General features: G+C 48.1%; 1 protein-coding gene and 1 long non-coding RNA gene across 6 annotated transcripts in view; one reads left to right on the top strand and one right to left on the bottom strand.

The window, feature by feature from the left end:
- Nucleotides 1–1820: 1820 nt before the first annotated feature.
- On the bottom strand, nt 1821–18870 carry LOC142826462 (uncharacterized). 3 transcript variants are annotated; one of them, XR_012900597.1, is made up of 4 exons: nt 18730–18870; nt 9663–9854; nt 6440–6549; nt 1821–4358 (listed from the first exon to the last, which is right to left on the bottom strand). It is a non-coding gene; the product is annotated as an uncharacterized LOC142826462 (long non-coding RNA). The 3 variants fall into 3 exon arrangements; XR_012900598.1 differs by having other exon boundaries at nt 16860–18832; XR_012900599.1 differs by lacking the exons at nt 1821–4358; nt 6440–6549 and adding an exon at nt 7837–9555.
- Nucleotides 18871–19055: 185 nt separating this feature from the next.
- Nucleotides 19056–24639, top strand: part of ARHGEF7 (Rho guanine nucleotide exchange factor 7) — a 195748-nt gene continuing 190164 nt past the window's right edge. Inside the window, exon 1 of one of the 3 annotated variants that reach the window (XM_075918736.1) lies at nt 19056–19441. In XM_075918736.1, the coding sequence (XP_075774851.1) occupies nt 19277–19441 (165 nt within the window). In that variant the 5' untranslated portion in view covers nt 19056–19276. The remainder of the gene's footprint in view (nt 19442–24639) is intronic. The other 2 variants (XM_075918554.1, XM_075918578.1) reach the window with 2 other exon arrangements.

Here is a 24639-nt window from a genome sequence, read left to right as displayed (position 1 = left end):
CAGGGAAGGGCAGGGCAGGGGGAAAATTAGGGGGAAGGCGTGGGAGAGGAAGAGGGTTGTGTGGAGCGGGGAGGGGAGGAGAGGAGCTTGTGCAGAGGTGGAAGGGAGAGAGAAGATACAAATGCCAGGGGGCCAAGTGCAGACAATGAGGAAAAGGGCAGGAGGGGAGGTGTCAGTGGGACGGGGACAGGGTGATGCTGAGAGAGGAGAGGAGAAGGGAAGGGCATTAGGGTCTAGAGGTGGAGGGGGAGGGGAAGGTGCTGGGAGAAGGCTTGAAAGAAGGGGTGGGCATAAGAAAGGTGGGAATGGAGCAAGTCGTGTGAGGGCACAGGGGCATGAGGAGAATGGGGGCAGAGAGTGCTGAGGGGGTGGGCATCAGGGAAAAAGAGGGCAAAGGGGGCAGGGGCAGTGAGGGAAGGGGGAGGCACCAGGAGGGTGCAGGGCTAAGGGAAGGTGCAGGTGCCAGGAGATTCTGGGGGTGAAGCAGAAGGGCAGACACTTGTAGGGGGGACCAGCACCAGAGGAGAGAGGCAGGGCAGGTTTGTAGAGGGAAGTGTTAGAAGAGAGGATGAGGAGGGAGAGCTCACATGATCAGAGTGGGGCTACTGGAGGAGTGGGCACAGGATGGAGAGAAAGGCTGGTGGAGGGGGGCAGGTCGCAGGAGGGCTGAGGGCAGTGAGAAGGGCAGGAGTCAGGACAGCAGAGGAGGGTGAGGAGTTGGGGGGCAGCAGGCACTGGGGAGCTGATGGAGCAAGGAGAGGAGATATGGCAGCAGAGAGAAAAGGGAAAGGTTTATACAATATTTATTAATAACTTGGTATGCTGCCCACGGCCAATTTGTTTGCGCCCCGCGGTGCAGTTTGGGTTTATGTGGGGATCAACATGTGGCCAGTGAGTGGGAGCCAAAACAAAAAAAGGAGTCAGTGTAATGATCATCTGTTGATGTGTTTTAGTAGTTAAATTCTTGGACAGTCATTGCTCATGAAAAGTGCTTTCACGTGTAGAAATGGGGTAAATATTGCATGTTATTAATATCAGCAGAGCTGACTTAAACGGGTCTGTGTGTTGTGTAGTCTTGCCTTAATCTTTGTATTCGTGCCTGTCAGTGTGAGAGAAGCTATTTGTATATATTTGCTTGCATATGCAACCACACTTAAGTTGAGGCCCTCAGCATGTTCTGTAAGTATCAGTGTGGCCCCTGGGGCTTCCAAAGTTGAGTTGCCCTAGCTCATCCCTGACAGGTGTCTGTCTAACCTGATCTTAAATATCTCCAGTGATGGAGATTCCAAAATCTCCTTAGGCTATTTATTCCAGTGTTTAACCTCCCTGACAGGCAGGAAGCTTTTCCTAATGTCCAACCTAAATCTCCCTTGCTGCAATTTAAGCCCATTGCTTCTCATCCTAACCTCAGAGGCCAAGGAGAACACTTTTTCTTCCTCCTCCTTATGATACTCTTTTAGGGTATGTCTACACTACCCCGCTAGTTCGAACTAGGAGGGTAATGTATGCATACCGCACTTGCAAATGAAGCCCGGGATTTGAATTTCCCGGGCTTCATTTGCATAAGCCGGCCGGCGCCATTTTTAAATGCCGGCTTGTTCGAACCCCGTGCCGCGTGTAGCCACGGGGGCGTACAGATAGTTCGGAATGGCTTGCTAGTTCGAACTATCTAGCCCGTGCCGTGTGTAGCCGCGCGGCACGGGGTTCGAACAAGCCGGCATTTAAAAATGGCGCCGGCCGGCTTATGCAAATGAAGCCCGGGAAATTCAAATCCCGGGCTTCATTTGCAAGTGCAGTATGCCTACATTACCACCCTAGTTCGAACTAGGGTGGTAGTGTAGACATACCCTTAGATACTTGAAAGCTGCTCTCATGTTCCTTTTCGGTCTTTTCCAAGGTAAATAAGGCCAATTCCTTCAGCCTAGCCTCATATCTCATGTTCTCTAGACCTTTCATCATTTGTGTTGATCTTCTCTGGACTTTCTCCAGTTTCTCCATGTTTCTTGAAATGTGGTGCCCAGAACTGAACATGATACTCCAACTAGGGCCTAATGTAGATGGCTCAGTCCCTACCTAGGGGACGTGAGACTGGGCGGGTTAATTTCCAATCCTTCCTCCTGTTTATTATTTTCCTAAGCCAGGAGGGCATAGTAGTTCTGATGGGGGCTCTGCAGGAAGGCAGCCCGCACTGCTTCCTTCCTGAAACCTTGTGCAGGTGTTAAACAGCTGTCCAGCCCACCCTCGAGGTGACTGCATTTTAGTGTGCCTGAAGCAACACAGCACCAGCAATGGACAGGAGAATGGCTCCTGGGCATGGCTTGCTCGTGACTGCTTCAGTCCCATTGGACGGGCCTCAGCCTCTTTTCTTCCCCTCCCTCGCTTTGCAATGGGCCTGTAGACTCTGGGGGAGAGGGGTGGAGGCAGGCAGAGGTGTCTCCCTGCAGCAGATGTAGACACGTCTCTGTATTAATCATTCTCTCACTGAAGTTTTTAGCTTTGTATTGAGTCCTTTTACATGGAAACTTTGTATTAAGTCTTGGTAGAATAGTCCCTAGGACAAGTGAGGCAGAGACTGTCCCTGTGGGGTGAATAAGGTGGGAATATATAAGGCGGAAGGTGAGCACCTCTGGGCACTTGCAAAGGTTGGAGAGGGGATGGAAGCCAGATCCAAGATCAATGAGCCCTGGGAAGTGGGTCCATTGAAAGAAGACTGGACCTGTGGATGCCTTGGGGGTCAGCAGAAAGGGCCTGCTTTGGGAAGCCCCCTCTTTGGAGGTGAATGTGGCAGCATTAAGACACCACCCAGAAGCCAGCACCACAGACACTAACTGCAGATTCATGGGACGGCTCTCACAGATCTTGCACATGCATAAGATGATAGATCTGCAGGAGGGGGGGCAGTGGCATAGCGAGGATGCCGGAGGGGTCAGTTGCCTCTGGGCACCATGCTAGGGAAGCTCCAATTTAATCCCATTCTGCTCCCCCCCGTTATCCCTTCAGCTCACGTGCTCCTACTCCGCCTGCCACCAGCTGCTGGAGTCTCCTCCCTGCCTCTCTGTGCCAAGCCCAACCGTGCTCCAATCCCGACCCTCCTCCATCTCCACTGGAGGGTTAGTGCATGCGGGAGCCCGGCCCCAAACTGTAGGGGCTGGGGGAAGATGCAGTACAAGTTCCCCTCAGCTGTGCACCAGGTTCAGGGCCATGCCGCATGGCGGCGGAAGCGGGGAACGGACAAATTTTTCCTTTGCCCCATGGCGCATAACACCCTCGCTACGCCTCTGAGTGCAGGGCGGGCTCCTCGGCAGGGTGATATAACCTCTTCTCCCTCAAATCCTATCTCCACGTGCTGCCACTGCAGGCACTGCCCTGCAGCTTCCATTGGCCCCTGTTCTCAATAGGAGCTGCATAACTAGGGTTTGGGGCAGAGCAGAAACAGAACTTGAAGCTAAGAGCTGGATGTTGCCATTTTCCAGGAGCTGGGTAAGGAACTGCCCCATCTCCATCAATTCCTGCCCTCCCTTCACACATGTCCCCCTGGGTTGTGCCCCCCACCAGCACCCTCAAGGCCACCCTTTGAGCCAACCCCCCTAAGTTTTAGTCAGGGATTATATAGAGTCATGGACCATGAATTTTTGTTTACTGCCTATGATGGGTCCATGCATCTTTATTTCCTTCAGTTTATCCTTCCTCTGTTTTCACAACCTTGCTAGCAACAACTGTCTATTTTGCTTCTCTTTAAATTCACACATAACATAACACAAAGCACATCACAACACACCAGTTTGCTAATGTAAGCATACACATTGGGTACCTTTCAAGCCACTTAAAAAAGTCCTTACAAGAGCCTGACCCAACATGTTTTATAAAGGCCAACGTGAATTTTTAATCAGAGCTGTTAACAAAAGAGAAGCATGACAGTTATTAAACATGTTGAATTTCTGGTGACAGTTTGCTATGGGGTCCTATGGGAACTGCTAGCATTCCTCCCTACAAGGATATTCCCCAGCCCTTGATATTAGAAAAAACTATTTCCCTAGGAGGGTGGTGAAGCACTGGAATGGGTTACCTAGGGAGGTGATGGAATCTCCACCCCTAGAGGTTTTTAAGTCCTGGCTTGACAAAGCCTGGCTGGGATGTTTTAGTTGGGGTTGATCCAGCTTTGGGCAGGTAGTTGGACTTGATGACCCGCTGAGATGTCTTCCAATCCTAGGATTCCACTGGCAGCAGTGAGGGCCTGAGACTGTCCCAGCAGTGGCCAGTTCTTCTGGCCCCATGGGTGCCTGAGTTGCACAGGTGGCTCCCAAGCCAGGTACACTGGCTGCTGCAAAAGTCACAGAGGTCGTGGAAAGTCATGGAGTCTATGACTTTCCACGACCTCCGTAACAAATATGGAGCCTTAGTGATGATACACAGGGCTATAATCTAAACATGAGGGTTGTGGTGATCCACAAAACACGGATCCCAAAGTAAATGGCGATATTTATTGACTAATCTGTAAATTGTTTCTATCACCTTATCACTCGAGTGCCTTGTGTGTACTAAAAATAAACACAAAGTTGTCAAATTATTCTGTAGGACTAAAAATAGAGACTCCATAAGCTCATGTGGTCTGCTTCAAAAATAGTCCAGAGATGAGAGAAAAGCTCGACTAAACAAATACATACTACAATGGACCTGCCGAGTTATGGTGCCTGGCCAACTGCCAAATGAGCAGGTGCCAAAGGCCTAGGCTGTCCCTGAGAGAGCCCTGCTGTCAGTCCTGCAGAATGCAGCCCCAGGAACTGACAGCAAGAATGACCCAGCAGATTGCAAGTGTTGTGGTGGGATATGGGGAGAGTGACAAAGACATGGATAGCTGGAGCGCATTCCATCTTGGTAATTTGTAAAACATGCCAAATACCACAGTCCTTGAGCACAGATTCAATTTTATATAAAAACATTTTAGAAATCTTAGTGGCCATTCACAACACCCTCACGTTCCTGATTCCTGTCAAATATTTTCTTAACCCTCCTTCCACCCAATCACAATCACAGACAAGAGCCTGAGAGTAAAAGCTGGCTATTACACAATGAACACATTGACTAAGGTGTTGCCCACTTTGTTACAATTGAAGAAGCTCATTGCACACCCCTGGCTTCCTACATTCCGCCATTCCCCGCAAATACTCTCAGTGTGCCACCCTCCCAACCCCCTTTATTTCAGGGACTTCTAGCAATCCCCCCATCTCCTCTCTCTTGTCAGGGGTTCTGTGTACTCCCCACATAGGAGGGTTCCTCATTCTCCCCTCCATGGCAAGGGTTCTGTGGGCTCCCCATCTCCCCCCACATGCTAGCGGCTCTGTGTGACTCCCATTCCCCCTTTTCCCATACCAGAGTCCCTGTCATAGGTTGCCTTGTCTTGTGCAACCCAGGGCCAGCCTAACCATATAGGTGAACTAGGCAATCACCTAGAGCGGTGTGTCTCAATCTTTTTTTATAATGTACCCCTTTTTCCGAAAAAAAAGTACCCCCTTTAAAAAAATTATAAGTACCCCCAGTACCTACAGTTTTCAGACACATTTTTTTCTACCATTGAAACACATTTGTTTAAACAACTTAATTGTAGCTGGGGTGGGGAGAGGGAGGGATGAAATTTTTGGGTATAAAAAGTACAAAAATAGTAAACACTGTAAAACTTAAAACAAAAATTCAGTTTTCTCCAAATTTCAGTTGTGTTGACATATCCCCCAGATTCCTCTCGAGTACCCCTGTGGGTACTCGTACCACTGTTTGAGAAACATTGGCGTAGAGCAGCAGACTTTAAGGGGTTTAATTAGACAAAAGTGAATGTTTTTCTCCATTTAAAGAAATAGTTATAGGTTATCTTCTTATAAATTAAAGTATCAAATACTGAACTTGTAAAACAGTGCTTCATCAGAAATTGAGTTTTTCACATTGAGAAGCATGGTTGTGTATGTTAAAATGTGTCATGGGCTCATGCCAAAACAAAACAGCGCCTGCCGGGTTTATGGCCTTAGGCTGAGGTCTGGCAGTTCAGTCATTCTCAGTAGCCCAGTGTTGGCCAGTCATGAAGCCGAGTCAGTGTTGATTGCTGCTTAGTGAAGGCCAGTCAGCAACCCGCAACAGCTACTACACTGGAAAGGCAAGAAGTCACACAAGCAATCCCCTTAGACCAGGGTTTCCCAACCTATGGGACGGGGTCCAAATATGGGTCGCCATTATATTTCAAAAGGATCACCAAGTGTCTCCCCAGGTGGCTCCGCCCTTTCTCCTGCCCCCATTTTTGAATTGCCTTGGGTTACCAAATCTTCCTGAATTGTCAAAATGTATCCCCATCTGGAAAAGGTTGGGAACCGCTGCCTTAGACACTCCAGCTTTACCTGTGCCACAACCAGCAACACACCTTATACAGATGAGAGGTTATGAAAACCAATCTCACCAACTCAGAACAGGTTCTCCAGATCCCAAAGGACCGGCCATATTCCCAGATCATAAACCTCAGATCTTATCCAAAAGAGCACGCTGTGCCAATTCTTTAGAATCTAAAATCTAAAGGTGTATTAATAAAAAGAAAGAAATAGTTGAGAGTAGAATTGTTAAAGAAAGCACATTGCATATATCAATCACCAAGTTCTTGATGCAGGCTCTTAGCAGAGATGTAATAAACTGTAATCTTAAAAGTCTCTGGAATACATCTTATGTTAGGATGGGTCAAAGAATCCTTCCGGGACCCTTGTTCATAGCAGAATGCTTCTGCAGTGAAGGGCAGGATTGAAGACAAAAATAGAGAAACCCTCAGGATCCTTTTATAATCTTGCCCATAGAAAGGGAAATCCATTGTTCTCCTGTCTGATGGTACCTCCCAAAATCACACGATTAAGTAACTTGTTGGTGTCCTTTTTAGGCAAACAGCCATGGGGTACCTGCTGGTCTGCAGGTGCCCAGCAGAATTCCTAAGGAATTTATTGGCAACATGTAAGGGTCATTGTTCATGCAGCATCATTATTCACTGAGTAACCACCTGCTGCTGTCTCCCAGACAGAAAACATTTAAAAAACAAGTACGGAGCCAAGTGTAGGGGCTGCTCCAAGAATTTCATAAGTGGTCAGTCAAGGGTCACACTTCTCTATGATATTAATGGAGGGAGTACAGGGTCTGAAAAGAGCTCAAGTTAGGGGATAGGCGTATAGGAGAGGGTGTGGGGTGTGAGAGGGAATTTGGGTGCAGGAGAGCATTCTGACTGGGGGAGGGGTGGAGGAAGAGGTGCAGGGTCTGGGAGGGGGGGTTATTATTAGGAGCAGGGGTGCCGGAGGGAGTGCAGAGGATTTGGGTTGGGACTTGGAGCAGGCAATTGGGGTGCAGGAGAAGGTGGAGTGCCAGTGGTGGGAGTGCTTACTCCTGGTGGCTCCCAGACATCAGCCCAGCGAGACCCTTGGGCAGGCTTCCTGCCTGCTGTGCCCCCACACGTTGCTCAAAGCAGCTGGCTGCTGTGGCCACAATGTGTGTGTGGATCTTGCACCACAGTGAGTGGTGGGGGAGGAGCTCTGTGAGCTGCCTGTGCCTTCAAATATAGCCCAGGCAGTTCCCATTGACCAGAGCTGCGAGGATTGTGCTGGGTGCAGGGGCAGTTTGCGGAGCCCTTCCTTTCCCCTCCCCGCCCCCCCGCATGGAGCATACCATACACAGAGACGCACAGGCTGACCCAGGAGCTTTGAGCACTGTGTGGGGTCATGGCTGGCAGGGCAGCCCAGAGGATCATGGTGAGCTGAATTTGAATGTTCCACGGGTTGGATCTGGCCAACAGGCCCTATTTTGCCCACCCCTGCTTTACCCTGACTCCCCAACGGGGCAGGCTGCAATATGACAGTACCTGTAAAAAATGTGATACTTTCACCCCTGATATCTCTTACCCTTTGTTTATCTTTAAACAAGTTACTGATCCACGAGAGGACTTTTCCTCTTATCTCATGACTGTTTACTTTGCTTAAGAACAGTTTAACTCCTTTGTGATTGGGGTGGCAATCTGTCCCATCACCTTTTCCTATCCTTCCCTCCAGGCCAAGGGCTCTGTGTATCCCCATTTCCATTATTTCTGTTTGGCTATGTCTACACTACAAGGTTTTTCCGGGATCCCGGAGGTATCCCTGTCATGGCTCCTTCCTCACTCCAGCATAATAAATGCAGAAGTGGGGGCCAGTAAGTGTACCCCAAAGCCTTATCTACCAGGCTTTGGTATAAAACTTCCCCCAAAATCTTAAAAACCTAGATTTTGGGAATAAAACTTCCGCTGCCACCACCCAAATAGTAATAACGAGATTAGGGGAAAGATCATTTGGGAAATCTCACCCCTATTATAAAAATCAGGACACACAAGTAACCAATGCCAGGTTAATAAAAAGAAAAGAGAAAACTTTTATTATTACAACAATATTCCTGTTGCAAGCATAAGGATCAGATGGAAAGGTAACAAAATATACTCATGGAGGAGTTACACCATGGGTTAGAACTTAGTTAAAAAGAAAAGCCAAACATCTCTTAAGCAGTGCCAGATATCAGATCCCATACCCAACCCTGAAAACAATAAAGCCTAACGAACCTACCTAAACTTTACCCTACTTACAGAAAGTGTAGAATTGTTTCTTGGAGAGAGTTAAACAGTCCCTCACTGTAGCATGCTTGTCCCTCCCTGTAGCTGCAGAGGACTCACTCAGAGAGACAAAAGGAGAAAGGAAAAAACCCAAATTCCTTTGTCCCAGTTTGAAAGTCCCACCAACATTCCTACTGGTCACTCCACCTGGCTAGGTGTAGTTAACTCCTTACTCCCCAGGCTGCTGGCTAACCCTCATAATCATGACAATCCCAGAAAAACTCTGCCTCATCCAGGGAACATGTCTGCTCTTCTGCTTTGTTTTGCGGAAGAGCAGACACACTCTTTTGGAAGCCCTGTCTTCCTCCTCCCATGAGGAACAAGGGCTCTTCCCAAATAGGAGGCTTTTCCAAAATTTGGGTCAGTGTAGATGGGCCAAATTTTGGAAAAGCCTCTTCCAAAAAAACAATCGGAAAAAGGTACGCAAATTCTGGAGCGCAATTTGCATACCTTTTCCCGATAAAACCTTGTAGTCTAGACATAGCTTGGGTGATAATTTATTTGGGGTGTCTACCTTTTAAATTGTTTGTGAAGATGGGCAGAGCTGAGATGGGGGCGATGTTAAAGTGGAAGATGTTAATGGCTACTATCAACTGGTTCTTTGATCTAACCAGGTGGAAGGGATTCTATTAGTGTCCCCATTTCCCTCCCCCTCCCCTTTTTTTTGGCTTTCCAGTTTTCACCAGCATCAGTTTGGTACTGCCCACTGATGTGGAGAAATTTCTCATAGTGCAGGATTTTTCCATTATTGTAATTCTCTGATGGACTTTAACATGAAGCACTGAACAAGTATAATTAATATTCACTATGAGGGATACAACAGCCTGGATTGTGTTTGAACTCAGTTCCCTTTTCAAATTAACCCCTGTTCGTCACATGGATCACTTGTTCTTCTAGACTCTTTGTTCCTAGGAAACGCAGATCAAATTCTGTTCAGTATAGCAATACATGTGGAATACACATTAATTGTTAGAAATAAACTTTGATAAAGAATATAATGGAGCAACACCATTACCTTGAAGCGAGCCTGATAGAAAAGACATAGTCAGTTCAGTCGTTGAACTGATGTAAACAAATATCCTGTGATCAACATTGCCACACATATCCTGGACCCTCAGAAATTCTGAATGTTCTTGATGGTGTGTCTAAAGAGCAGTTCAGTAATCCAGGACAAAAATTCAAAAAGAATGGATGACTGTGGCAAGTTCTGTATCAGAAAGAAGTGATCATAATCACTATATGAAATTAAAAACAATTTAACAACACATTTGGACTGTTTTTTCTTGGCATTCCAGTTAGCCTATCAGGAATACAGAATTACTCTGCACTAAGTCTAAACCTCTTAGGCTGTGTCCAGACTCAGGGGTTTTTTCGGGAAAAGTAGCCTTTTCCCGAAAAAACTTCTCCTGCGTCCAGACTCAAGCCGCGTTCTTTCGAAATTAATTCGAAAGAACACGGCTTTTCTTTCGATGGCGGTAAACCTCAATTTACGAGGAAGAACGCCTTCTTTCGAAAGTTCCTCTTTCGAAAGAAGGCGTTCTTCAATGTAAATAGGGCTTCTTCGAAAGAGAGCATCCAGACTCACTGGATGCTTTCTTTCGAAAAAGCAAGCCGCTTTTTCGAAATTTCTCCGTGCAGTCTAGACGCTCTCTTTCGAAAGAGGCTCTTTCGAAAGATGCTTTCGAAAGAGCCTCTTTCGAAAGAGGCTTGCAGTCTAGACATAGCCTTAGATAGTGTGGGCAAACCCCTTCAGAAGCTGAGGTAGGCACTGGATCTGACATTAGAGATCCTAGCCAATAATCAACTGAACATACGCTCCAAGTGCAACATGGGGGATCAAAGACAGCAAGTGCAATCCTTGGATTTATAAGAGGTTAAGTTGAAATTGGGAGGTGTTATAACCACCGTCTATGGCTTTAATGAAATTGTTATTATAACACTGTGTTCAGTGCTGGGGTCCAAACTTTAATGGAAAACGTTGAGAAAAGAGATCAGTCAGGGATACAGAACAAATGTTTGTAGCCTGGAAAACTATAGGCCATGTCCATGCAGGCTACCCTAACCAATATGGTGTGTGTATCACAATCAAAATTTAAGGTACAAAAGTCTAGTGAAAACAAACCTTAAAGTTTAGGGCAGTGGTTTCTAACCACCAGTTTTTCCCTTTCGAGACCTTCCTGGGGTGAATTGGTGGCTAAAAAGCTTCCCTTAACATGTTCCATTGCACAGTGGTTGGCATCTCTTTTATTGTATCCTTTTGTTTTAGAATGCAAGCTTTTTGAGATCACGTCCTTCTTTATTAGTGTGTCCAACAAATTGGCACTTCACGGATAAATAAATAATTCTCTGTTTTCTTGTTCAGCTTGTCTCTTATTTTTCCATTCTATTTTTATTGTATTGCTCGTTCTTGTTATTTGCTTCCTTCTTTTTCTCCTTCCTATTTCATTAACTCACTAGAAAACTATGTGCTACTCAGGATGGGGTAGGGTAGGGAGGATCACCCATTGACAAATGCCACTCATGCTGAACTTAATGCTTCAGAAGAGATGCTTCAGCTGACTGGCTGCTGCTGGCTGTGACTGTAGCCCTATACCTTAGATGCTCCTCCAACTGTGTTCAAAAAAGAACTATTGTGGGAGCTGAGAAGTACTGGAAAGCACATTTTCAATGGGAGAGGGTGAATCTACAGCCATGTGGATTTCCCTGATTCCACTATTCCTCTATCCAGGGCTGTCCCTAGCGGTGTGTGGGGCTGTGGCATCCCCCACCAGTGCCCACCTTCTACAGGCTATGCCTCCACCCACCCCTGCTCCTCCCCCAGTCCAACCCTTCCCCAAGCTCTGCCTCTTCTCTGCTTCCTTCCCACCCCTTCCTGCCCCTGCTCTGCCCCCTTACCCAAAGCTTTCTCTGAGCAATAGAAAGCCAGAGGATTACTGGGGAGTCTGGCAGGGATGGCAGCAAGGGTTGCCCCCCCCCCTCCGTTCACCATGGCAGCAGGAGCTGAAGCAACCTGGCAGCCTGCTCCACTCCATTCCACAACCCTCTCCTGGCCTGGGTTCTCTGCTTCCTGCTGCCACCGTGAAGCAAAGTACAGCGGGCTGGGAGAGAGCTGCAGAGCAGATTGGAACAGGTTGCTGGGTCGCTCTGGCTCCAGCCACTGTGGTAAGGGCAGGCAGGGGGCGCTCCTGCTGCCTCCCCACACCAGGACCTCAGATAATTCCCTGGACTGTCCTGTCCATAGGATGTTTGAGGTGGCCACCATGGTGTTTGGGGCACCTGTCCTGAACCATCCTATGGATTGAATGGCTCTGCATCTACAGTTTTTTCCCCCTTCTCAGCAGGCTAAAGTGGACAGGGAACTGAAGGAAAGGGATATGCTGCAGGACCCCGGAAAGCCAAAGGAAGAAAGCATTCATGGAGCTGCAGTAACCACACCAATGGAACCCTTCTGGGGAAGAAAGCTAGCTATTGCCTTACAGTAGTAGAATAGCTAACTGCCCACGATCACTAGCATCGACACTCCTCACTCAGACAGCAGCATCACAAGCCACAAGTAACGGCTTCCATATGTAGGTTATGGCACTTGTACTGCAGCTACAGCAGGACAACCCCACCCTCTGCCCAAGGCCCTGCCTCTTCCTACCCCACTCTGCTTCCACATGGCTCCCACTCCACCCCTTCCCAATCGCTCACTGCCCTGCCCCCATTCCACACCTTTCCCCCAACTCCCACCTCTGCTCCACCCAGCCTGCCTTCTCCTGCCCCTGCTCCACCCCACTGCACCCCCTACTCCACCCTTCCCCCAAGCGACACGACCCAAGGGATTACTGGGGGCGGTGCCAGCAGCAGATGGGAAGGGAGCAATTCAGCCCCAGCCCACCCCACTCCCGATTCCCAGCTGCATAGCTTGGGGGATAGGAGTGGACTGAGGCTAGGTCTCCACTTCCTGCTGCCATAGTGAAGTGGAGCAACCTGGCTGAGATGGTTGAGTGGAGCAGGGCCAAGGTTGGGTCGCTTTGCTTCCCCTGGCTCCTGCTGCCACTGGTGAATGTAGGGGCAGGCCTGACCCCTGCTGCCAGCCCCCAGCTCCCCTAGGTAATCTCCTAGGCTGCTCTGGGCCCGGCTGGTCCCCTCAAAGCACAGGGCTCAGGGTGGCTTTCCCAGACCATCCAATGGATGGGTTGGCTCTAACCGTAACCCACACTTATTAGCATCGTTCTCAAGCAGCTACAGCACCAGCATGCCTGATAACAGCTGTTTCTGCCACTCCACCAGCCGGAGGCCACTGCACCAGCTACCATAGCAGCTACCATAGCAGCTACTGCACCAGCTACCATAGTCAGGCTCCGAATCCATTACCTGAAGAGAAACTTCATCTTAGCAGGAGCAACAGCTGCAACAACTATCACCTGGATGTACCGTCCATTAACAGCAATCTTTATCTGCTCACAGAGCAGAAGGATCTTTGTAAGATGACTCAGAGGGCTTTTTAAGAAGGCTTTTGTGAGTCTAATTGGGTTTTTTTCTTACCATCTTGGAGTATATGGGTTTCAAGAAAAATAAAGCTGGATGCTTGTGGTGTCAGTAAGATCTTCTCATATCTATATAATAATTGCCTGATCAGCATTTGTTGGATGTTTAGTGTTAAGTATTTAATATTAAATGTTTAATTGATATATTATCACAGTTAATTGGTATATTGTTATAAGGCATCAGAATGTTAAATAAATGATTATATTCTTAGAATGTTACATGCTATAGACTGAGTTAAGTGAAAGTGTTATTGCGGTGTTGTTTCTGCCATTTTACTTCATTCCATTTTTCTGAAATCCCATTTTATCTATCTTTACTCTTTTACTATAAACACTTCTAAGTAAATATTATTTTGTTTACAAAGACTTTACAGTTTATTTGCCTATTCTTGATCAGAAGGATGAATCTGTGTCCTTAAAGGGAAAGTTAGCTAATGGTGGTTTTGCCTGGAATTTCCTTTAGGGTGGGTCACAATCTTGACTACCAGATTAGATACATGAAATGATAAAGGTTTTAAATAGAACAGTAGTGTTTTAGGCAAACTCATTGGTTCTGTATAGTTAACTCCGAATCTTCCAGTAACAGAATAAGAGATGATCCCTGGCCCAATGAGTTGACAATCTACATCTACAGGCAGTCCCCGGGTTACGTACAAGATAGGGACTGTAGGTTTGTTCTTAAGTTGAATCTGTATGTAAGTCGGAACTGGGTCCAAATTCAGCCGCTGCTGAAACTGATCAGTTTCAACAGCGGCTGAATCTGGACGCAAGTTCTGACTTACATACAGATTCAACTTAAGAACCCCAGGTATCCCCAAGTCAGCTGCTGCTGAAACTGATCAGCGGCTGATTCCAGGAAGCCCGGGGCAGGGGCTTCCTGTAGTCAGCCACTGGTCAGTTTCAGCAGCGGCTGACTTGGGGACGCCTGGGGCAGAGCAGCTGGGGTGCTGCTGGGTTGGTCCAGTAGCGCCGCCGCTCCTTGGCGTTACTGGACCAACTCAGCAGCACCCAAGCTGATCTGCCCCAGGCGTCCTGATTCAGCCGCTGCTGAAACTGACCAGCAGTGGCTGAATCAGGATGCCTGGGACAGAGCAGCTGGGGTGCTGCCGGGTTGGTCCAGTAGCGCCCAGAGCGGCGCTACAGGACCAACCGGCAGCGCCCCAGCTGCTGTACCGCAGGCGTCCGGAGCAAAGCCGCGGAGCACGGGGGCAGCGGGACAGCCCAGACGCGCTGTGGCTGTCCTGCTGCCCTCGGGCTCTGTGGCTTTGCTCCCCATCCCCCTGGTCTGCAGACCAGGGGGACGGGGAGCAAAGCAGAGCAAAGCCACGGAGCACGTGGGCAGCTGACAGCCCAGACGCGTCTGGGCTGTCCGCTGCCCGCGTGTTCCGCCGCTTTGCTTCCTCTCCCTGGTCTGCTGGAGACCAGGGAGAGGGAGGGCCCCATTTGTAACTGCGGATCCGACATAAGTCGGATCCGCGTAACTCGGGGACTGCCTGTACAAGACAGACACAGGGGAAAGAATAGATGAGAATGTGCAAATGAAATAAATGAGTGATGGTTTGTCAGTGTCATAGAACTAATAGAATATTTTAACATTTTAAACAATCTTTGGGTGGCTTTTTGTTTATTTTAGTCTTTATTTTTATTTGTATTAACTACATTATAGGGCAATGATAGGAGGGATTGGATGACTGGAAGATTAGCTAAAATGAAAAACATAAAAGGTGAGTGGAAAGAGGGAGGGAAAAACAGGAAGAAGCTGGAGGGCAAGATGGAGATGGGCATAGAAGGAGATCAGAAGCTGAAATGAAGACCATATGAGGATCTGCAGACCAGGGGGACGGGGAGCAAAGCAGAGCAAAGCCGCAGAGCATGTGCAAGAAAAACCCTCTTGAGCAATGCCGTTACACCTATTACTTTTCAGGAAGAACAGCATTGCGCAAGAGAGTTTTTCTTGCGCAAGAAGGGGCAGTGTAGACGCTCCTCCTTGCGCAAGAGGCTCTTCTGAAAAAAATGGTGGCTCATTAGGTATGCAAATGAGGCTCGGCGATATTCCACGCTTAGCCTCATTTGCATATTAATCGCGCAAGAAGCCTCGAGTGTAGACATAGCCTTTCTGTTTTATATGTTGTTGGAAACTATGCTCACAGGTTTTCCAGTTAGTTTGGCCATCTATACTATTTTCTGAACAATATCAAATATTCCAATATTCTTCTATTGCTTTTTTGTACAGATATATATTATTTAGTTGCTCTTAAATGGTCTGTTGAAGGAATAAGTAGAAAAGCAAAAGTGATATAAAATTGAATGCTAGCATACATTTTGGAAAAGTTATTAAGTGGATTGTGCCCATGAAAGCTAATGATACCATCTGCATTTTAGTTATTCTCTATGGTGCTGCAAGACTATTCGTTGTTTATTAAATCGCATGTTTGTCAGTTTAAGACAATCTCTAACTATAAAGGATTATGAGGAGATGTAACGCAGAGGGCAGACTATACAATATTTGCCTGCACTTCCCTCTGAAGCTGCTGCTGCTAGCTACTGTTAGAAACAGGATACTGGACTAGACAGACCTTCCGCAATTGCTATGTTTCCTGTGTGCATATAAAATGAGTTTAGCAGCAACATATAGCAAAGTGTGTTGGGCCACTAATGATGCAGCCAATCCTGCAATCACATGGACCTTTTCTAGGCTAGGAAAACAGATTGTTTTTTAAAATAAGTTAGCTACCAAACTTTGAACATAACTTTGCACCTTGTGTGGCCACTTCAATACTTTCAAAAATTTTGACCTTAAGTGCCTTAATAGGGTCTTGTCTAGACAAGGCTTTAAGCACATGGATAATTTCAGTCACAGAAGTAGTTTAAGGGTACGTTTAGACAGCTGGGCCATTTTGGGATACCTGAAATAGCTATTCTGCATCATTTAAATGCACCCGTTATTTTGAAATATTTTTCAAAATAATAGGCATGCTATTTCAGTATCCCTGTAAACTTTGTTCCACGAGGGTTAAGGAATGTGTCAAAATAGTGCATTGTTTTGAAATTTGGCGCTGTATAGAAATAATTAGAAATAATTTCAAAATACAATTGAAATAAGATAGGCAATTTGCGTAGCACAACCTAACTGACATAAATGGGACAAAGCAACAAATACATTATAAACCACTTTGCACAAGTTCATTTGCAAAATATTTGTAAGCACTTTACACTGGCTTAGCAACAACTACCATAAATTATAATTGTGGAAAGTCACAGAAAGAAAATCAGTGAACCATATGGCAGACTGTAGACATGATGCCTGGAAATGAACACAGCCAGGGAAGCCAGCACTTCAGTCACTGAACATTGTTTTAATAATTGGCTCATTGCTCATATAAACTGCAAGCAAATGAATAAAATATCCAAATGGGATCAGTTGGACCATGGATATGCTGCCAATGTTCCTAGAAGGAATTCTCATTAAAATGTCCTCCTTTAGCCTTGATAAAACCCATATTTCTGAGATGAGAGTACTTGCAGATAGGACAATGAGGATCTGATGAAACTATACACTTTTTCTCCTGTTTAAACAAAAACAATTTGACCAAAAAAAATTTGACCAAGACAAGTGTATTTTGCTGTTCCTTTGTTCTTGCAAAAATACAAACTAAATTATATATTACTAGAAGATTTACCTGGTGTTGCTTGGGTCCTTAACTCAGTTAATTTTTGTTTTGCTTCATTTAAATCATTGCTCTGGTGTGGGGCTGGGAATGAGAGGTTCAGTGTGCTGGCTGCCCCAGGGATAGAGGACAATCCCAATCCTCTCTCACTACAGCAGCTTGGAGTCAAGTGAGAAATGCTTCTCCATGGCTGCTGCAGTTCCAGTGGGCATAGCTAAGGGAAGGTCACATGTCCCCTGGCTGGGACAGGTCTAGGTTTGTCTGCCCCCTACACTCCCCAGCCAGAGTGAGGAATGCAGCAAAATATGCACTTTCCCCTTGCTCCTTGGCGAATGGGAACAGCCAGCAATGTCTCTGTACAAATTGGGGCAGGAAGAGCTGCAGCTTCCTCTGCCCTCCCTAAAGGCATCTGGGAGGGGTGGGAGGCTTGGGGCTGACCCAGATGGGGGGCGGGTGCACCCCCAGCCATCCCCTTTCACCTGCCTAGTGATTCTGCCTCTTTTCTGTATGGTTTTGTGTGTCCCTGTATGAATCAGTGGGGAGCGTCACCCTTCCCCATCCACACACCCAAACCCTGACCTTGTTTTAAGGTATGATAATAGGAAGCTGTATACCAAATTTGGTGGTCCTAACTCTTATTGTTTAGGAGTTCTTTTTATGCATCCCTGTATGAATGGGGGGGGGGGATTCAGCCCCTCTGCCCCCGCAGAACCAAACTCGTACCTTACTTTAAGTTTAAGTTATGAAAAGAGGAAGCTACATCACAAATTTGGTGGTCCTAGCTCTTACTGTTCAGGAGGAGTTGAACAGACGGATGGACAGACAGATTGCAGAAAGACAAACTTTCTTAAATATATAGTAGATATAAACTGTTTTACAGTACACTATTAAATTTGTGTAATTTGAAATAGGGAGCTGAGTGCAGTTTTGCGGGAAGTTTAGGAGCATTCTGCCCTGGTAATTTTTACAACTCTGTAGCTACAATTTGGTACATTTCAAAGAAAAAAAATCTACTCAAGAATATTTTTGTGAAAACAGTTATCTCTGTAAAGGTGTTTAGAATGGGTCAGCATTATCAAAAGTAGAGAAAGCAACTCAATCCTCTTTTATTTTGGTAGTAGAGTTTCAATACCTGACTTGCTCCTGCCAATTCTGCTCCTTCAAAAAACGGCAGTTTTCTTGTTGGAAGTCTATTAAGGTATTGCACTGGGTTTCTTTTCCTTCTGGTATCTGTATGGCTCCAGAAGTCAAATGTAATAGCAGTAAAACACTTTGACTAGGAAATATCAAATTATACAAAATCGTTATTTATAAATCTGTTCTCTTTTATATGGTGCGTTCATTGATTGCAATGAAGTGTCATAAACCAACCCTACACTAGAGGGCACATAAAACAAATTGTTTGTTTAATGTTAGATCCTTGTTAATGCTACCAAGGTCAAGCACAATACAGAGCAGACCTATTCCTGGCAGATTTTATGAGTCCACTCTGCACTGTTTAGGATCCATCGTGTTACATAGGGAATTAAAATGTTCACTCAGCACTGTTGGCTTGCCGGGCAGTAAAAGAGAATATGGCACACACTTATTTTTAATGCCACAAAATCCTGAAGGATGCCACGATTTGCCAGATCAAATATCCACGTTGCCTCGAGGTGAATAACGCCTATATAAATGTTACCAGTGTTAGCCACCATGTATATGGGGGAGGATTTAAATAGTGTCTCAGGCAGCATCTAAATCTCACCATGGATACTGGCTATGTGTATAAATATGTGCACGGTTTGCCAATGTGTGCATGGCAACACCCATCCCCATGCAATATGTGTGACTCTATCAGACACAAACACATCCCCCCCCACACACACATTGTTCCTGTTACCTAAGCAGGGTTCATTTGTGCACTAGCTCAAACGTTCCCATTTGTATCCGGGGTGCAGAGGCGGGAGGGTGCGATCGCCACAGAGGTGCCAGCGCTCGGCGCGGGTTGCAAAGGAGGCCGGTGCCCGCAGCAGCTGCGCCCTCCACGAGCCGCAGGTCTGTGTGCCGGGCAAGGGCCCCGCGTCTTTTCTTCCCCGCCGGCTGTCAGTGATGTCATGCGGAGGCGGCAGCCGGCGCTGAGGGCGGAGGAGGGGGAGGCGCTGCAGGTTCATGTGTGTGCAATGAAAAGGCAGTTGACAAGCTGCCAAAGCGCACGAGAGGGAGAGGAACCGGACCCGCTGGCTTTCGCAGAGCCAGGCGTCATCTGCAGCAGCTCCATGGCGCGGGAGGCGGCGGCGGCCCCGGCCTCTGCTGCTTCCATGTGAAACCCCCAGCAAAGGGGTGGGGGCGCTGGGGGGGCACCGTCCAAATCCAGCCTCCTCCGGCGCGCGATTGCTTCCTCCCCCCCCCCCCCCCAGCCGCAACGCCTGGCCGCGGCGGCAGCAGCCATGAACTCCGCGGAGCAGACCGTTACATGGCTGATCACCTTGGGCGTGCTGGAGTCGCCCAAAAAGACCATCTCGGACCCCGAGGGGTTTTTGCAATCGTCGCTGAAGGACGGGGTGGTGCTGTGCAGGCTGCTGGACCGCCTGCTCCCGGGCACCATCGATAAAGTAAGTGCACGTTCCTCGGCCCCTTCGCCCCACCCGGGCCCCTTGCGGCGGGAGCAGCCTGGGCGTGTGTTTGGCTCCGAGCTCACCCCCCCCCCCTCCAAGCCCTCTAGCAGCCAGGCTCCCGCACCCAAATAATGCCCCGCAGCGGGTCATGCATCCGCCCTGCAGGGTGTCAAATGCAGCCAGGCGCCAGTGCAACCGCCCCATGTGCAGGAGGAGCCTCTGGCGCTAAGCGCCTCTGCTGTGTAGGGAGGAAAGGGGGCGCCGCGGCGGGGAGAGCGGCGCTTGCTGCGCGCAGCCACAGGGGCTGCACCCGGGAGACGCGTCCCCGCCCGGGTCCCCCCGCGCTGCTTCCCAGCCACGACCAGGCCGGGCAGCGAGCCGCTCCGGGATGAGATGCGCGCACTTTCCTTTGTGCACCGGGCCCCCTCACCCCACCCCTGGAAGCACAGACCGCGGCACGGGCGGCGGGGGGTGCCCCACGTCAGGGAGGCCAAGCCCCATCTCCGCCCCTTCCGCCCGCGCCCCACCCCCACGGGCGGAGCCCCCAGAGCCCCTCCAGCCTCCCGGGGGAGCCTCGGGCCCGCCCCCCACCTGCCCGGGGCAGCTGAGGGTGGTGCGCGCGGTGGCAGAAGCTGCGCGGCACATCCCGCTTCTCAGCCGCATGGCGCCCCGCACAGCAACAGCCTGCCCCCAAACCCGGGCTGCGGGGCCCGCGGCCGCTCCCGGGGCCTCTCCCGGGGCAGCGGCAAAGGGAGCGGGGCGGCCTTTCCCCTGGGCCAGCGGTCGCCAGCCGCGCGGCAGCTTCCTCCAGCGGGCAGCACCGCAAAGGCGCCATTGCCGGGGGACGGAGGAAGGGGCGCAGGCGGGCATAGACTTTCCCGCAGGGCTGGACTCAGGAGGTCACTTAAAAGGGCAGGGAGCCGGGCTAAGGCAGAGCTGCCCCCCCTCCTGCGCGGGAGGAAAGGGGGAGACTGCCCGGTGAACAGGAATTCAGCTGATTGAATACGACTGTGATGTGTTAGATTCTGTACTGGTCTATTAAAAATGGCCAGATGAAAACAATTTCCCAATCAGATGTCTTCCTGCAGGAACCACGTGACGAAATCTTATTTAGGAAATTATTAAGTGTATTACAATGAGTCTTTACAAGAACCGAGGGCACTTCATAACCAATAAGGGTGACAGTGGGGTGTGTACACCCTCACACCCCTCACCTTTATTGGTTATGAAGTGCCCCAAGTGCTTGTAAAGACAGAGTCCTTGCCCCAAGGAATTTACATTCAAAAGCCATGATTTGGTTTCTGTGGGTACACTGAATGGAGAGGTTCTGTGCAGTCATTGTTGATCCACCCCAGTGCAGGATTGGGGCCTAAACAAAGGTGATGATAAGCAGGGAGAGTGGGCCAGACAACAAGCAGTGTAGTGTGCTCAAATGGTGACCTGTGTATATAGGTTTTTGGGGAGAGGAGTTTTTTTCAATTTTTGTGAGATTCTTTTATAGGGGAGAAAATGTCTCTCAATATTAAAATCCTAGCTGTATGTGAAAGAGAAATGTATACAGAATTAGATGTATTTATATCTGTCTTACTTTAGGACATTCCAAAACCAGTCCATATAACTACTGGAATATTAAAAATGTTTCCAACAGCATAGGATGCAATGTGACTGGGTCTCAGTAAACAGTAGAGGAATGTTTTTAAACACTAGAAATAGTTTTCATGTAGACTGTTTGCTTTTCTATTACTCAGGCCTTTTATTGTTCACCTATCATTCAGAACAGTCTACTTTTTTTTAAACTGACATGGCATTACAGTTTTATTTTGTGTTATGTGAAAAATACAAACATAAGATGTGAAATAACTTTTATGTACCATGTACACTTATATACATGTAACCCTTTTTCCAGGTAGTGCCACTAGCATCCAGGGCTAGGTTCAATATGTGGGGGTTCCTCTCCATCCATCTAACACAGAACTGGCTAAAGCCCCCAACCCGTAAGATGGGAAATTCAAACAACACCCTTGGGTACTTTTGAGAGGCAGTGCTTCCCCATTGCAAGCACAGAGTCTGAGTGCAGAAAAGAAACCTTTAATATAACCTTTAATAGAGGAAAGGGAAGTAATGTGGTATTAATTTGTGAAAACACCACAAACAGGGTTCATAATCAAAACCATGAGTAACAGTCCCACCCCAAGTAGATTGGACAATGTCCTTTTCCTCTCAGGTTCTTAGGCCCAGCAATGTAAATGTCCCCTCCACATACCCAGCCCTTTTCTGCACCCCATTCACAGTTGCTGCCCTTGGTCAGGGCAGACCCGGAGTTCAGAGGTGCATCCTCAGAGTTCACCTCCTATCCTGAGAGGGGTGGAGGTAAAGAGGCATCTTACTCCACTGGTCACTCACCATCCACCTGCTCGCTGCTGTCTGGCACTGCTCTGCTGGCCATTCTTCGCCCCTTGCTGCCGCTGCTCTGCTGGCTGCTCATTATGCCTCTCCATGGCCGCCCTGCTGGCTGCTCATCGTGTTGCTGCTGCTCATGGCATCTTCCACTGGCTTGTGGTGGATTTGACTCTGGGCCAAACCTAGTGATTTCAGCTCTTGGCCCAAAGCACAGTCCAGCCACAAGAGATTCCAGCATTTGCTGGAGTAGATTTAAATACTAAAAGAGACTTCTTATGAAGCCTTTCTGTAGCTCTATCATTGAAACAGAGGGGAGAAACAGGATGCACCAGACTCACAGCTCGCACCTGGAGGGTATGTAGCCTGCTGACTCAGAGTTGCCCTCCACAGCTTAATCTTACAAGGCTCTGGGATTGGGGCTTCTATCCATCCAAGTTTATTTACACCAGTGGTTCTCAAACTTTTGGCCCATGACCCATCTGGATCTATGCAAGCCTTTCTAGGGACCACCAGTTGCTAATGGAAAGTCACTGTTAATTACGCCCAAGCTATTTTGTTGTTGCTGCAGCTAGGAAGAACAGTTTAACCAGTAAAAAAGGAAATACTAACTTATTAAACAGATCAAGTACTTTAACTCAATTTAGTTTATCAAACTTCATTTTAAATACAGTAAAATATTAATTTATGTCCAATACAAAAGGTTCCCATGTTTTCTTTATTGTTGGCAGGGGTGGGGACCTTTTATTGGATCTGGGGCCATTGACCCACAAAAAAAAAATCTGCTGGAGCACACAAGCGAGTAGCAAAAAAACTCCACCAAAACTCCACAACCCTCACTGTTGTACCCGCCAACTGATACTCCTCACTCCTCTGGCATTCCAGCCCCAGGGGGCAAGAGAGGACTGAGATTCAGGGCTTTCCATGGGCTGGTTTTACTCTTGTGGGGTTTCAGGGTTAGTGGATTTTGTGGACCTCCCAGGCTCTGAGGTTCAGTGTGGGACAAAGCTGCCAGTGAGTGGGATAAGGGTGAGGGTGTGGGATCTGAGTAGGAGGTGGGGTGCGTGAGGGTGCAAGGTCAGGGCAAAGCAAGGGAGGGTGCAGGGGCAGGCTGGGGGAAGGTTATCAGGCCAGGGCAGGTTGCAGGAATAGGTTGGGGCTCGGGGTCTCAGCAGGGGGTGATGCAGGAGCAGGGTAGGGGTGCAGGATCTGGGCATGAAGGGGCGGCAGGGGCACTTACTTGCTTTCACACCCCACACTGGTCACAGGCATCGTGTCACAGGCACAGCTTCCTGTTGCTCCCATTGGCTGGATTCCAGCTAGTAGGAGCAGTGGGGAAAGCCTTCAATCAGTGCGCTGCTGTTTCCTCAGCTGGGGGAGGGGGAAGGGAAGTTCGGAGGAAGGGGGCCAACTGAGCTTGAGCCGCAGACCACCTGGAAGGCAGCTGTCCACGGACCACAGTTTGAGAACCACTGATTTACACTGACAGTGTCTCTTTGGGTATGTCTACACTACCACCCTAGTTCGAGCTAGGGTGGTAGTGTAGACATACCCCTTCTTCTTTGTGTCAAGTTAAGCACAGACTTTTTTCTTTTGTATTCCCACAATAATTACAGACATTGCTATTAGTGTGAACACAATTTGTGACCCAACACCATCCAAGTTGATTACAATGAGCAAAACACCATTGTAACAGCTGAATATCTAACACATCTAAGCAATGCAGAGGCAAACTGTATTTACATAGACACACCCAGGGTTTCTCTCCCATTCCAGCTGTCTGTAATGGAAGCATTCATTCAGACCCTGCTTACATACAGTACAATAATTCCTCTTGGGATCCAACTGGAAAGGATTTTGAATATTTATTCCATGTTCCAAAGTAGGCTACAGTATTTGGTATAGTTGGTGGGTGAATGCCTAGCTAGGGAAGGCAAGCCCCAGCCCTGCCCCTTCTGCCTGAGACTCTGCTCCTTCCACAACATCCCTCACTCTGGAGCCCTTACTGCAGGTTACTGCCCCCAGCCCCTGAACATCCTCAAGCCTTTAGTCTCCCCTGTCCCAGCAGGTAATGCAGCCTGCCGGAGATCTAAACAGCCGCACTGCAGTCCCATTTTTATACAAAATATCAGAAAAATAGGTGTTTGCATGGACACTGAAATGCACATTTTTTCTACAGGGAAACTTTGATTTGTGCATGGGCACTTGTGTTAAAACTTTATACTATACAAGATAATGAGGAAATGAGGGTATGTCTACACTACCCTCCTAATTCGAACTAGGAGGGTAATGTAGGCATACCGCACTTGCAAATGAAGCCCGGGATTTGAATTTCCCGGGCTTCATTTGCATGAAGCCGGCCGGCGCCATTTTTAAATGCCGGCTAGTTCGAACCCCGTGCCGCGCGGCTACACCCGGCACGGAGTAGCTAGTTCGGATTAGGCTTCCTAATCCGAACTAGCTGTACTCCGTGGAATGAGGAGTACAGCTCGTTCGGATTAGGAAGCCTAATTCGAACTAGCTACTCCGTGCCGGGTATAGCCGCGCGGCACGGGGTTCGAACTGCCGGCATTTAAAAATGGCGCCGGCCGGCTTCATGCAAATGAAGTCCGGGAAATTCAAATCCCGGGCTTCATTTGCAAGTGCGGTATGCCTACATTACCCTCCTAGTTCGAATTAGGAGGGTAGTGTAGACATATCCTGAATGATGAAGAATAATAGGCCAATGGGAAACCCCTGTATTTTAAAATAAGGTATGATAAAGGAATTAGAATGGATTTGTTATCAGGCACTAGATT

Source organism: Pelodiscus sinensis, chromosome 1 (genome assembly GCF_049634645.1).
Source record: "Pelodiscus sinensis isolate JC-2024 chromosome 1, ASM4963464v1, whole genome shotgun sequence".
Lineage (NCBI taxonomy): Eukaryota > Metazoa > Chordata > Testudines > Trionychidae > Pelodiscus > Pelodiscus sinensis.
The sequence above is the reverse complement of the archived record's forward strand: the minus strand, read 5'-3'. Positions and strand labels throughout refer to the sequence as shown.